This window comes from Oncorhynchus kisutch, unplaced genomic scaffold, assembly GCF_002021735.2.
Source record: "Oncorhynchus kisutch isolate 150728-3 unplaced genomic scaffold, Okis_V2 scaffold745, whole genome shotgun sequence".
In the NCBI taxonomy this organism is placed as follows: domain Eukaryota; kingdom Metazoa; phylum Chordata; class Actinopteri; order Salmoniformes; family Salmonidae; genus Oncorhynchus; species Oncorhynchus kisutch.
In genome coordinates this window covers 159,958-175,191 of record NW_022262690.1, presented here as the reverse complement: position 1 = coordinate 175,191, position 15,234 = coordinate 159,958, and the positions used below count along the sequence as shown (strand labels likewise).

Below are 15,234 nucleotides of genomic sequence, written 5' to 3'. Positions count from 1 at the left end.
GGGGGGTAGTGGGGTGTACAGGGTTAATAACCTCGGGGGGGGGGGGTAGTGGGGTGTACAGGGTTAATAACCTCTGGGGGGGTAGTGGGGTGTACAGGGTTAATAACCTCTGGGGGGGTAGTGGGGTGTACAGGGTTAATAACCTTGGGGGGGGTAGTGGGGTGTACAGGGTTAATACCCTCTGGGGGGGGGGTTGGTGGTAGTAGTGGGGTGTACAGGGTTAATGTTCACACACGACAGGCAGGTCTGATTTCATTCACATGTTTAATTCATAATGCTCTGGGTGAAAACTAAGAAACCAAAGAACAGACAGAAAAGCCCAACAACAACAACGACAACATTGTTTAAAAGACAGAGGCTTCAAGGCAACGTCCCCGTTAGCAGAGATCACATTAGCTTTAAACGTCACACTAGAAGGTGGTTCCCGGATCCCGGGCCGTACTGAAAGACATCCTGCGTCACGTCCTCTTCACCACGCAACGGCCCAGAGTTCGTGTGCTACGTCGGGTGTACGGTTGTCCTTCGAGATGAGCCCGTAGCTTCTGGACAGAGTCGATATGAAGTAAGTAGGGGTTTAAGTCACAAATAGCACCTTGTGCACTACTCTTGACCGGAGCGGCTCTGGTAGGGCACTAAATAGGGCAGGGGGGGGGGGGTCAAACTGATTCCAAGCAGGGCCTCCTAGGACAGCTGGCTTTTCCCCTTTCAATTAAAGACCTCGACAACCAGGTGAGGGGGGAGTTCCTACAAATTAGTGACCTTTTTAATTCAATTAAATCAGGAACGAAAACCCACAGACACTCGACCCCTCCAGGGAATGAGTTTGACACTATGGGGGGGTGTATGTTGTCATCGGGGCCGCGGCGGTCCAGCTCCAGTCTTCTGGTTGAGCCGTTAGATCGTGAGGCATGTGGTTTTGGAGGGGGGAGGAGGGGATCGTGGTGTTGCTTCTTTAATGCAGCCGACACACATTACAAAATGGCTGCCGTGGCATACTAAAAACCTAGTTCAGTTCTGCCACCTACCACACTGAACTGTCCCTCCTCATGGATCTAACGTGGACTAGTGTTAGGTAATATGGTGAGATTGAAACTCCCTCCCTCCCAAGCTGAAGGTGAAACTCCCTCCCTCCCAAGCTGAAGGTGAACTCCCTCCCAAACTAATGTTTACATCTATAATGTTTATAAATCCACGAGGGGAAGTGCACACATCATGGAGGAGAGAATCAGACCCAAAGGGAACCCTATTCCCTATATAGTGCACTACTTTATACCACATCCCTATGGCACCCTATTCCCTATATAGTGCACTACTTTATACCACAGCCCTATGGCACCCCTATTCCCTATATAGTGCACTACTTTATACCACAGCCCTATGGCAACCCTATTCCCTATATAGTGCACTACTTTATACCACAGCCCTATGGCACCCTATTCCCTATATAGTGCACTACTTTATACCACAGCCCTATGGCACCCTATTCCCTATATAGTGCACTACTTTAGACCAGAGCCCTATGGCACCCTATTCCCTATATAGTGCACTACTTTAGACCTGAACATTATATGGCCCTGGTCTAAAATAGTGCCCTATATATAGGGAATAGGGTGCCATAGGGCTCTGGTCTAAAATAGTGCCCTATATATAGGGAATAGGGTTCCATAGGGCTGTGGTCTAACATAGTGCCCTATATATAGGGAATAGGGTGCCATAGGGCTCTGGTCTAAAATAGTGCCCTATATAGGGAATAGGGTGCCATAGAGCTTCTGGTCTAAAATAGTGCCCTACATATAGGGAATAGGGTGCCATTGTAGACGCAGGGTTGAATGTGTACTCTCCCAAACGGACCTCCAGGCTCATTACAACAGAACTTGATGGGTTGGTAGTTGTATCAGACAAGGCAGAAGAAAGGTGTGTCAAAGTTTTAAAAACAAACATTCTGTACAAACACAGTTTGGTTTTTTTAAAGCAGTGTGTGTGTGGGGGGGGGGTGGGGGCTGAATAGTTAAAAAATAGTGCAATGGTAAGCTTCTTCTGGTTAAACTTTCCTTCTGCTACATAATGCCAAGGGGCAGTCTGAAGGCACCGAGTTGTTTACACGCAGTCACCGTGGAGACGGAGGGAGGAGCGTCCCGCCAATACAGTTACAACACAGTCACCGTGGGGACGGGACGGAGGACAGTCAGGTTCCTGCAGAGATGAGGGAGAGTAGAATGTTTTGTGATAAAACAATGATCTATAACTACAACAATATGGATCCAGATTAAGGCTACTTGACTGTCAGAATGTAAACGAAACAACAGGAAGATAGTCATTACCCAGTATAAAGTCACGCCAGCGCGGCCCGGTCAGGCCCCTCCCACGCGATTTTCTCATGACTTTCGTTGGCGGCGGGGTCGGTGATTGGCTCGTGGCTTTCGCTGGCGGCGGGGTCGGTGATTGGCTCGTGGCTTCCGCTGGTGGCCTGGTCGGTGATTGGCTCGTGGCTTTCGCTGGCGGCGGGGTCGGTGATTGGCTCATGGCTTTCGCTGGCGGCTGGGTCGGGGATTGGCTCGTGGCTTTCGCTGGCGGCGGGGTCGGTGATTGGCTCGTGGCCTTCCCTGAATTTTTCTGTTTGCCTCTCCTGTTCCCGGCTCGGACCTGGTTGTGCTCCTGAACCATCACCTCCTGCGGCGAGCCGCTAGACTCCTTCCAGGGAACTCTCCTCTTCCTTCTCTCCGTTTTCACAGCTTTGTCGTCCTCTCCGCTCCTCTCCTCCTGTCTGGTCTCGTCGGGGCAGTATGTGTCGTCTAGATTGACGGTGCAGACGTCCCACTCCTTCTCAACGGTGGACTCTGTGTCGGGAGAGTTGATCTTCTTGAGGAACACGCAACACTCCTTCAGTCTCTCTGGACTCCAGGCTTTAGAGCTGAGACGCTGCTGTTTGGTGAGGCCTGTCAGCTGGTCGGGGCTGCAGGGATGACTGGTCTCTGAGGAGGCAGGTAGACAGTGGTGATGTGGAGACCTGGTGAGCTCCTCCCTGATCTGAGCAGAAGGCCAAACCTGGTGAGGTGAGTTGCCTTCCTCCACCAGGCTTCTCCTCCAGATCAGCCTGTTGGGCTGCTTGGCTCTGAGGGTCCAGGTGAGGAACTTTTCTCTGACTCTGAGCAGAGTGGTTCTGTACGTCCCGAGGGCCCTGACCTTCCTCCAAGGAGCTCTGAGACGCAGCCCGCCAGACGCCGGCCTCGCAGTGAACAGACGCCGCCTGGCATTCAGCTCTCTTCCACGTCGGAGCCGTTCCTGGGCCAGACGGAGCTGGGCGGGGCTCTTCGGCACAGCTTTGGCAAACTTCTTGATGTGTTTGCGTAGTCGCATGGTCTGCGGGCTGGGAAAGACGCTCTCCCTGCTGGCGTTCCGGGGGTAGTGCAGGAGCTCATAGGGGTTTCGGGAGCTGGTCTTTTTCACAATGCCCAGAGACTGAGTCTCAGTGGTCTGCATGAACCAGGAGGCCAGCCTCTCCACGCTGCAGCGCCGGTCAAACAGCAGCCGCACTGCCGACCCAACCTCTGGCTTCCAGGAGGACAAAGAGTCGTCGTCGAGTCTCTGCTTGGCGGACATGATCGTCCCCGTCCTGGTGGTGTGGGTGGTAGCAGCAGCGACCCAGCTTTGGGATATGAGGCGGATCCTGCGAGCCAGCTCTTGGTTCAGGCTGTCCTGGTCGGAGGAGACGGGCCACCACCTCAACGCCTCGCTGGAGCTGGCCGGGAAAATGGAGTCTACCGAAACCCCCGCTACCTGGCTCAGGTCCTCACACAACACCCCTCCTCTTCCCTCGCTCCTACTCTCCTCCCTCCCGGACAGCAGCTCCTCCCGCCCTGGGGTGTCCTCTCCTCCCTCCTCCTTCCTCTTGCGATGGCTGCCCTTGCTGCTGGCCCTGTTGATCAGTAGCTGTCTGGATCGGCGCAGCAGGGCGGTACTGTGGCTCAGGGACCTAGAGGTGGAGGTGGCTACAGAGTGAAGCAGGTACACTGAAGGCTTCCTCACTCTCACAGAGTGACGCACTGCCAACACAGGCGGAGTCTGGGTCTGTCGCTCCATCGCTCCATCCTTGGACTCTGTCGTTCTCTCTATCTGCATCCGAGAGGCGTCCTCGCTAGTCGGCGTGCTGCTGATTTTCCTGGGCTCTTTGGAAGGCTGGGGTTCAGGAAGGAGGGCTTTCCGCTGACAGAGCTTCTCCGGAGATTTCCTGTCCCGGTTCATGTGGATCTTGCGTTTCCCCGGCGACGTGGTGGTGACGGTAATGGAGATTCCGGAGATCTTGACCTTGGCGGGTCTCCCTGGACGACGCATGGCCGCGGTACACTGCAGCTTCTGGCACTTGATAATGTTGCTGCTGTTGCTGGCGTGGGGAGCGAACCTCTTCTCCTTCACCGGTCTGACGAAGTTCAGATCCATCAGCTGCTCTGTAGCCTGGAGACAAGCAGCCTCCTCCGACACTGTCCTCTTGGTCCTGTGGGAGCGTCCGTACACCACGGTGATCTTCAGGTTCCTGTTGGCTGGGTCTCTCTCCTCGTTGCCCTCCTCCCCGGTGCTGCAGCCTAAAGGAACTCCACTGGACTGTTCCTGACCACCCTGCCTGGAGCCACAGCTCAGCTCTACACCCCTTTGCTTGGGCGGGCGGCCGATCGGCCTCTTGGCCCTCTTCTCCAGCTGGGGGCCCAGCTTCTTGGGACGTCCCGGACGTCGCTTTGTGGGGGTGGTTTCACGAAAAGGAGGCGAGCCTTCTCCGTTCTGGGACCCGGGAGAGCGTTTTGGCGGGCTACCCCCCTCTCCTCCTCTCGTCGTTCCACACAGCTTTGGTGATGACGATATGGTGTTCTTGGGTGGACTCCTCGTCTGGAGGGGACTCCTGGTCTGGGGTGGACTCCTGGTCTGGGGTGGACTCCTGGTCTTCGGTGGACTTCTGGTCTTCGGTGGACTCCTGGTCTGGAGGGGACTCCTGGTCTGGGGTGGACTCCTGGTCTGGGGTGGACTCCTGGTCTGGAGGGGACTCCTGGTCTTCGGTGGACTCCTGGTCTGGAGGGGACTCCTGGTCTTCGGTGGACTCCTGGTCTTCGGTGGATTGTGAGTCTTCTCTGGGGTCTTCTCTGGACTTCCAGCCCACGATGACTCCTCACAGGGGTCAAAGGTCTCCTGTCCATGCCAGCTGGATCCTGGTGCAGCCGCCTTCAGGGTGTACCTCACCCCCTCCTCACCCACTACTGCAGACACAAACATCAGCTTGATGGGGCTGATGTACTGAGGCTGACCAGTGGGGACCTCTGGCCTGGAGGCTGTCTGAGGGCTCGCTGGTTGGGACTGTTGGGCGGAGTGGGAGGAGCGTAAGCGCCCAAAAGGTTTGGCTGCTCTGAGCCTAACGTCTGCCCTGTTCTGGGAGCGCTGTTTAGGGGGACTCTGCTGCTCAGAGGAAGCAGCAGTGACGGGAATCACCTGACCTCGTCTCTGTGACTCACGGTCTGAACTCTGACCTCTTGCTGTTGATCTACAGCCTCTGCCTCCCCTCCTCTCCTGACTGACATCCTCAGGACTGGATGCCAGCGGTAATTCCTCTTCTCTTGCTTCGCCCAACCCCTCAGCCGTGTCTGTGTCCGAGGACGGGGAGTCTGTGCGATTGGTGTTGGGGGCATTGAGTGGTTGCCGATCCTTTGGCGCCCTCTGGGCGGAGAAGATCCTCTCTGAGAAACAGGCAGCAGAATACATCATCCTGGGCTCTGTGATGTAGGAGGAGAACCGCTGGGGAGGGACGATGCTCCTCCTGGACCTCCCAGCCTCGCTGCTCCTCCCCACCACCACCTGGCTGCTGCAGCCTGGCTGGGACCTGCTGCCTCTCCTGGTTCTGCAGGGGTGGGAAGGGCTATTCCTGGCTGACACTCTGCTACTGTCCTTGCTGCTGCCTGCTGTCTCCTCCTCTTCCTCTCTACTCTTCTCAGGAAGACCACTGCTGGTACTACCTGGTGACTTCTCCTCTTCCTCTCTACTCCTCTCAGGAAGACCACTGCTGGTACTACCTGGTGACTCCTCCTCTTCCTCTCTACTCCTCTCAGGAAGACCACTGCTGGTACTACCTGGTGACTCCTCCTCTTCCTCTCTACTCCTCTCAGGAAGACCACTGCTGGTACTACCTGGTGACTCCTCCTCTTCCTCTCTACTCCTCTCAGGAAGACCACTGCTGGTACTACCTGGTGACTCCTCCTCTCTCCTCTTCTCAGGGAGGTCACTCCTACTGCTATCCTGACAGGTGATGTTCCAGCTCTCTGGTTTGTGTTGGTCCTCCTGCGGGGGACTCTGTTGTGTAGAGGAGAGGACTGGGGGTTTCTCCATCTCCTCCTTCATGCCGACTCTATCCTTCGTGACTCTCACTGGACCTGCCTTCTCTGCTGTCACCTTCTCCGCTGTCACCTTCTCCGTCGCGCCCTCCTTCACTCTACCGGTCTCGCCCTCCTTCACTCTACCGGTTTCTCCCTCCTTCACTCTACCGGTCTCGCCCTCCTCCACTCTACCAGTCTCACCCTCCTTCACTCTACCAGTCTCACCCTCCTTCACTCTACCAGTCTCACCCTCCTCCTCTGTGATTCTGTCTATCTCTGATGTAACAGGGGTTGGTTCAGGTGAGGAGCAGGTAGAAAAGGGCGTGGCACTGCGGCTCTTGTTCTTCCCTAGCGACAGCCTCCTGCCCAGCGATTGGTTCAGCCTGGCCAGCTCCCGTTTGATTAGCAAAGTCTGGCGCCGGGTGGACGACTGGTCGGGCAAAGTCGCCATGGCAGCCAGGGCCTCCTGTCGCCGCCGGGAACGCGTCCGAGGTGGCTGGCTCTCGTTGTTGTCATGGTGATGCAACATGTCGTTTAGGCTGTAGTCGCTGCCGCCACCCGTGTTCAGAACGGTGGTGATGATCTCACTCAGGTGGGCGTCGGCCTGGGACTCTGCAATGTGCTGATTGGCCGAGGTCGTCAGGTGGGGATCCTTCTCTAGGTTGTGATTGGCTAAGGCAGAGCTGAGTGGAGGATCCTTCTCCTGGGGTCTGATTGTCTTTAGTTTGTCACTGAAACGCTCCACCAGGTCCTGCTGCTCCCTGTCCTCACCCACCGCCCCACCACACCCAGCCTCCTCCTCTTTTTCCCCCTCCTGCTGCAGAAGAGAGGGAGGCTTGTCTTCCTCCTTACCGTCCATGTCTGAGGGTATGGGGGAGAGGGGGGGAGGAGAGGGGGTGCGGGATCGCTCTCTCTTGAGGACAGGGCACTCGCTTCCTCCTCCTCCTCCCGGGGCTGTGTGTCTGACCGGGGCCAGGTAGGTGTGTTCTGAGCAGCAGGAGGTGCAGGGCTGGGGGTTGGAGCAACAGACAGAGGCCACGGGACAGACTGAGGGATTAGGGCACAGAGCGGAGGATGAACGAGAAGAGGAGGACGTGAAAGAGCACAGAGAAGAGGAGGAGCGAACCCCAGTGGTGATGTGTCCCAGGGACAGGCTCTGGCAGGACAGGCAGCGGAGGCTCTGGAGGCAGAAACAGACAGGAGGCAGCCAGCAGCAACAGCCTGGACCACCTGGTGTCTTCCAGTCAGTCGGACGCGTGGCTCCACTACGGCTCCAACAGCCAGTGAAGGAAGGAGGAGAGGCAGTGTCGTCCTGTTGTTTGGCCACCAGGTGGCCGCAGAGAGGGTCTGGGGGCGGGACGAGGCGGCGATGGGCGTCCCTGTAGGCCAATGATAGACGGTGCTGCTGGTGGGCGAGCCTCAGGATTCGCTGGAGCAGAGAGCGATGGGCGGGGCATAACGTGGAGCGTACCGCTTCCAGAGCAGAACTCCTCCCACTTGGGGCATCGGGCATCCCAGCATCCTCTGCTTCCCTCTGGGGTTCATCCGTAACAGGGGGCAACAGGGAGCTAGAGATAGACAGGGGATAGGAAAAATATTTAATTTAATGAAAAGGAGCCGCTTCATTAGATTCACCAACTAAACCGTAGGACTCATTCTTATGGAGATTCATTACCATCACAGAAACAATGACCACACAACAGAAGCCGGTTTATTAATGAAGGCAGAGAGGCTTTATACCAGCGCAGAACAGACGGTCAACAACTCTAACCCACCAGTCAACACAAAGCACTGGTGGTCTCATACGGAAAAAATCTACTTAAATTTAGCAATATTTGAGATTCTTCAAAGTAGCTACCCTTGGCCTTGACAGCTTTGCACATTCTTGGCATTCTCTCAACCAGCTTCATGAGGTAGTCACCTGGAATGCATTTCAATTAACAGGTGTGCCTTAAGTTAATTTGTGGAATTTCTTTCCTTCTTAATGCGTTTTAGCCAATCAGTTGTGTTGTGACAAGGTAGGGGTGGTATACAGAAGATAGGCCTATTTGGTAAAAGACCAAGTCCATATTATGGCAAGAACAGCTGAAATAAGCAGAGGTCAGTCAATACGGAAAACTTCAAGAACTTTGAAAGTTTCTTCAAGTTCAGTTGCAAAAACCATCAAGCACTATGATGAAACTGGCTCTCATGAGGACCACCACAGGAAAGACCCAGAGGTACCTCTGCTGTAGAGGATGAGTTCATTAGAGTTACCAGCCTCAGAAATAGCAGCCCAAATAAATGTTTCAGAGTTCAAGTAACAGACACATCTCAACATCAACTGTTCAGAGGAGACTGCGTGGATCAGGCCTTCATGGTCGAATTGTTGCAAAGAAACCACTACTAAAGGACACCAATAATAAGAAGAGACTTGCTTGGGGCAAGAAACACGAGCAGTGGACATTAGACCGGTGGAAACGAGTCCAAATTTGAGATTTTTGGTTCCAACGCCATTTCTTGGTGAGATGCAGAGTAGGTGAACGGATGATCTCTGCATGTGTGGTTCCCACCGTGAAGCATGGAGGAGGAACTGTGATGGTGTGGGGGTGCTTTGCTGGTGCCACTGTCTGTGATCAACCCATAAAAGTTGAGTGGTGATAACAGCCCACCATAAGGGTTGAGAGGTGATAACAGCCCACCATAAGGGTTGAGAGGTGATAACAGCCCACCATAAGGGTTGAGAGGTGATAACAGCCCACCATAAGGGTTGAGAGGTGATAACAGCCCACCATAAGGGTTGAGAGGTGATAACAGCCCACCATAAGGGTTGAGAGGTGATAACAGCCCACCATAAGGGTTGAGAGGTGATAACAGCCTGTCTTTATAGAGGCGACCCCCATAAGGGTTGGGAGGTGATAAGGGTTGAGAGGTGATAACAACCTGTCTTTATAGAGGCGACCCCCATAAGGGTTGAGTGGTGATAACAGCCTGTCTTTATAGAGGCGACCCCCATAAGGGTTGAGTGGTGATAACAGCCTGTCTTTATAGAGGTGACCCCCATAAGGGTTGAGTGGTGATAACAGCCTGTCTTTATAGAGGCGACCCCCATAAGGGTTGAGTGGTGATAACAGCCTGTCTTTATAGAGGCGACCCCCATAAGGGTTGAGAGGTGATAACAGCCTGTCTTTATAGAGGTGACCCCCATAAGGGTTGAGAGGTGATAACAGACCCCCATAAGGGTTGAGAGGTGATAACAGCCTGTCTTTATAGAGGCGACCCCCATAAGGGTTGAGTGGTGATAACAGCCCACCATAAGGGTTGAGTGGTGATAACAGCCCACCATAAGGGTTGAGAGGTGATAACAGCCTGTCTTTATAGAGGTGACCCCCATAAGGGTTGAGAGGTGATAACAGCCTGTCTTTATAGAGGCGACCCCCATAAGGGTTGAGTGGTGATAACAGCCCACCATAAGGGTTGAGTGGTGATAACAGCCCACCATAAGGGTTGAGTGGTGATAACAGCCCACCATAAGGGTTGAGTGGTGATAACAGCCCACCATAAGGGTTGAGTGGTGATAACAGCCCACCATAAGGGTTGAGTGGTGATAACAGACCCCCATAAGGGTTGAGAGGTGATAACAGCCTGTCTTTATAGAGGCGACTCCCATAAGGGTTGAGTGGTGATAACAGACCACCATAAGGGTTGAGAGGTGATAAAACAGAACCAGACCAATAATAAGTAAATAATTGAGGAATAAAACCATCATCTTCTAAACATTTAACTGAATGTAACATAATTAAAACATGAATTAAAACGATGCAGAGTTTCTACACATTTTGCCATGAAACTGAAATCATATTTTAGCAGTTATAAAGCCATTTCCCTTCAATTCTAAACACGTTGCCATGGCTACAGCTGCGTTCTAATTCTGGAACATTCTAACATCAATGGGGGCCTGATTGTCTAGCGTATATTTTGGGTGCTGGTTAGTTCTTATATTGTTTAAATATACAGGTCCATTAATCGCTTCTACATATTTCGTATTTAGGCATTTAAAATTTACCCTGAAAGCACTTTTCCATCCCAAAAAATGTATTTGTAAAACAAATAATACAAAGTCATCACGCCTGGACCCACCTGGACCCCCCTGGACCCCTCTGGACCCACCTGGACCCACCTGGACCCCCCTGGACCCACCTGGACCCCCCTGGACCCACCTGGACCACCCTGGACCCACCTGGACCCACCTGGACCCCCAGTTTGGGAACCACTGTATTTTACCTTTATTTAACTAGGCAAGTCAGTTAAGAACAAATTCTTATTTTATATTATATTAAACAAAGGACACACCCCAACACTCTGACATCTAAGCATTCAAAATTTTGGGCGTCAGAGAAAATGTACTGAGACATTATTTTCTTTAGGAATGTAGAGAAGTAAAAGTTGTCCAAAATATAAAATAGTAAAGTACAGATACCCCCCCACCCCCCAAACCACAAATACTTTAAAATACTACTTAAGTACTGCTAGAGTACCAGCTTCTTCCCCGATTCAGTCAGCATCACCTCCTAGTGGTCTAAATGGGGCTGGAGACAATAAATACATTATTAATATAACATTTTAAAATCCCCAACTCATTTAGAACAGAACAACACAGCATCAAAGGGCCTCTTTAAAGATGTTTTTTAATTGATTTTTTTTAGACACAAATCAATCAAAATAATATTTTAAAAAATCACAGAAGCAAAATGTAGAAAGAAAAAGATTTCCAAGCAGCAAAACTAAACGCTTCACGACAACAATTAAACATTTATCATTTAGTTTATCATTCAGTCCAAATCGATGTATAAAATAACAGATTTCTGTTCAAGTATTTATTTTATTAAATATGTAGACAGTTGAAAACAACAAAGAAATCACCTGAAGATGTACACAGTGTAACCATGGTAATACCGCAGTAGAACCTCGTCAGTGTAACCATGGTAATACCGCAGTAGAACCTCGTCAGTGTAACCATGGTAATACCGCAGTAGAACCTCGTCAGTGTAACCATGGTAATACCGCAGTAGAACCTCGTCAGTGTAACCATGGTAATACCGCAGTAGAACCTCGTCAGTGTAACCATGGTAATACCGCAGTAGAACCTCGTCAGTGTAACCATGGTAATACCGCAGTAGAACCTAGTCAGTGTAACCATGGTAATACCGCAGTAGAACCTAGTCAGTGTAACCATGGTAATACTGCAGTAGAACCTAGTCAGTGTAACCATGGTAATACTGCAGTAGAACCTAGTCAGTGTAACCATGGTAATACCGCAGTAGAACCTAGTCAGTGTAACCATGGTAATACCGCAGTAGAACCTAGTCAGTGTAACCATGGTAATACTTCAGTAGAACCTAGTCAGTGTAACCATGGTAATACTGCAGTAGAACCTAGTCAGTGTAACCATGGTAATACTGCAGTAGAACCTAGTCAGTGTAACCATGGTAATACTGCAGTAGAACCTCGTCTGAGTTTGGGGTCGGTCAGTGTAACCATGGTAATACCACAGTAGAGCCTAGTCTGAGTTTGGGACGGTCAGTGTAACCATGGTAATACCGCAGTAGAACCTAGTCTGTGTTTGTGTCGGTCAGTGTAACCATGGTAATACCGCAGTAGAACCTAGTCTGAGTTTGGGTTGGTCAGTGTAACCATGGTAATACCGCAGTAGACCCTCGTCTGAGTTTGGGTCGGTCAGTGTAACCATGGTAATACCGCAGTAGACCCTCGTCTGAGTTTGGGTTGGTCAGTGTAACCATGGTAATACCGCAGTAGACCCTCGTCTGAGTTTGGGTCGGTCAGTGTAACCATGGTAATACCGCAGTAGAACCTCCTCTGAGTTTGGGTCGGTCAGTGTAACCATGGTAATACCGCAGTAGAACCTAGTCTGAGTTTGGGTCGGTCAGTGTAACCATGGTAATACCGCAGTAGAACCTCGTCTGAGTTTGGGGTCGGTCAGTGTAACCATGGTAATACCGCAGTAGCACCTCGTCAGTGTAACCATGGTAATACCGCAGTAGAACCTAGTCAGTGTAACCATGGTAATACTGCAGTAGAACCTAGTCAGTGTAACCATGGTAATACTGCAGTAGAACCTAGTCAGTGTAACCATGGTAATACCGCAGTAGAACCTAGTCAGTGTAACCATGGTAATACCGCAGTAGAACCTAGTCAGTGTAACCATGGTAATACTGCAGTAGAACCTAGTCAGTGTAACCATGGTAATACTGCAGTAGAACCTAGTCAGTGTAACCATGGTAATACTGCAGTAGAACCTAGTCAGTGTAACCATGGTAATACTGCAGTAGAACCTAGTCAGTGTAACCATGGTAATACTGCAGTAGAACCTCGTCTGAGTTTGGGGTCGGTCAGTGTAACCATGGTAATACCACAGTAGAACCTAGTCTGAGTTTGGGACGGTCAGTGTAACCATGGTAATACCGCAGTAGAACCTAGTCTGTGTTTGTGTCGGTCAGTGTAACCATGGTAATACCGCAGTAGAACCTAGTCTGAGTTTGGGTTGGTCAGTGTAACCATGGTAATACCGCAGTAGACCCTCGTCTGAGTTTGGGTCGGTCAGTGTAACCATGGTAATACCGCAGTAGACCCTCGTCTGAGTTTGGGTCGGTCAGTGTAACCATGGTAATACCGCAGTAGACCCTCGTCTGAGTTTGGGTCGGTCAGTGTAACCATGGTAATACCGCAGTAGAACCTCCTCTGAGTTTGGGTCGGTCAGTGTAACCATGGTAATACCGCAGTAGAACCTAGTCTGAGTTTGGGTCGGTCAGTGTAACCATGGTAATACCGCAGTAGAACCTCGTCTGAGTTTGGGGTCGGTCAGTGTAACCATGGTAATACCGCAGTAGAACCTAGTCTGAGTTTGGGGTCGGTCAGTGTAACCATGGTAATACTGCAGTAGAACCTAGTCTGAGTTTGGGTCAGTCAGTGTAACCATGGTAATACCGCAGTAGAACCTCGTCTGAGTTTGGGGTCGGTCAGTGTAACCATGGTAATACCGCAGTAGACCCTCGTCTGAGTTTGGGTCGGTCAGTGTAACCATGGTAATACCGCAGTAGAACCTAGTCTGAGTTTGGGTCGGTCAGTGTAACCATGGTAATACTGCAGTAGAACCTCGTCTGAGTTTGGGGTCGGTCAGTGTAACCATGGTAATACTGCAGTAGAACCTCGTCTGAGTTTGGGGTCGGTCAGTGTAACCATGGTAATACCGCAGTAGAACCTCGTCTGAGTTTGGGTCGGTCAGTGTAACCATGGTAATACCGCAGTAGAACCTCCTCTGAGTTTGGGTCGGTCAGTGTAACCATGGTAATACCGCAGTAGAACCTCGTCTGAGTTTGGGGTCGGTCAGTGTAACCATGGTAATACCGCAGTAGAACCTCGTCTGAGTTTGGGGTCGGTCAGTGTAACCATGGTAATACCGCAGTAGAACCTCGTCTGAGTTTGGGTCGGTCAGTGTAACCATGGTAATACCGCAGTAGAACCTCCTCTGAGTTTGGGTCGGTCAGTGTAACCATGGTAATACCGCAGTAGAACCTCGTCTGAGTTTGGGGTCGGTCAGTGTATTCAGAGCATGAATATATCCTGAGTTAGTAAAGAAATACGAAATGTAACAGATTGGATTCATCAGGAGGGGAGTGTCCCCAGAGAGGTGAGACTACACCATCTAGACTAGTGTCAGTCATCAGGAGGGGAGTGTCCCCAGAGAGGTGAGACTACACCATCTAGACTAGTGTCAGTCATCAGGAGGGGAGGGGAGTGTCCCCAGAGAGGTGAGACTACACCATCTAGACTAGTGTCAGTCATCAGGAGGGGAGTGTCCCCAGAGAGGTGAGACTACACCATCTAGACTAGTGTCAGTCATCAGAGGGGAGGGGAGTGTCCCCAGAGAGGTGAGACTACACCATCTAGACTAGTGTCAGTCATCAGGAGGGGAGGGGAGTGTCCCCAGAGAGGTGAGACTACACCATCTAGACTAGTGTCAGTCATCAGGAGGGGAGGGGAGTGTCCCCAGAGAGGTGAGACTACACCATCTAGACTAGTGTCAGTCATCAGGAGGGGAGGGGAGTGTCCCCAGAGAGGTGAGACTACGCCATCTAGACTAGTGTCAGTCATCAGGAGGGGAGTGTCCCCAGAGAGGTGAGACTACACCATCTAGACTAGTGTCAGTCATCAGGAGGGGAGGGGAGTGTCCCCAGAGAGGTGAGACTACACCATCTAGACTAGTGTCAGTCATCAGGAGGGGAGGGGAGTATCCCCAGAGAGGTGAGACTACACCATCTAGACTAGTGTCAGTCATCAGGAGGGGAGGCGAGTGTCCCCAGAGAGGTGAGACTACACCATCTAGACTAGTGTCAGTCATCAGGAGGGGAGGGGAGTGTCCCCAGAGAGGTGAGACTACACCATCTAGACTAGTGTCAGTCATCAGGAGGGGAGGGGAGTGTCCCCAGAGAGGTGAGACTACACCATCTAGACTAGTGTCAGTCATCAGGAGGGGAGGGGAGTGTCCCCAGAGAGGTGAGACTACACCATCTAGACTAGTGTCAGTCATCAGGAGGGGAGGGGAGTATCCCCAGAGAGGTGAGACTACACCATCTAGACTAGTGTCAGTCATCAGGAGGGGAGGGGAGTGTCCCCAGAGAGGTGAGACTACACCATCTAGACTAGTGTCAGTCATCAGGAGGGGAGGGGAGTATCCCCAGAGAGGTGAGACTATACCATCTAGACTAGTGTCAGTCATCAGGAGGGGAGGGGAGTATCCCCAGAGAGATGAGACTACACCATAGGTAGGTAGGTACAGAGCCATATGATTACTGTCCCAAATGTCACCCTATATAGTGGTACTACT

At 51.7% G+C, this 15,234-nt stretch overlaps 1 protein-coding gene across 3 annotated transcripts in view; it reads right to left on the bottom strand.

Annotated features, from left to right (window-relative positions):
• Window positions 1-1,831: 1,831 nt before the first annotated feature.
• The window catches only part of LOC109887364 (uncharacterized), a 66,697-nt gene continuing 53,294 nt past the window's right edge, over window positions 1,832-15,234 (bottom strand). Inside the window, exons 7-9 of one of the 3 annotated variants that reach the window (XM_031816115.1) lie at window positions 6,207-7,918; window positions 2,322-6,149; window positions 1,832-2,193 (exon numbers count right to left, since the gene is read on the bottom strand). In XM_031816115.1, the coding sequence (XP_031671975.1) occupies window positions 2,186-2,193; window positions 2,322-6,149; window positions 6,207-7,918 (5,548 nt within the window). In that variant the 3' untranslated portion in view covers window positions 1,832-2,185. Of the gene's footprint in view, window positions 2,194-2,321; window positions 7,919-15,234 lie in introns of all 3 variants that reach the window. The other 2 variants (XM_031816114.1, XM_031816113.1) reach the window with 2 other exon arrangements.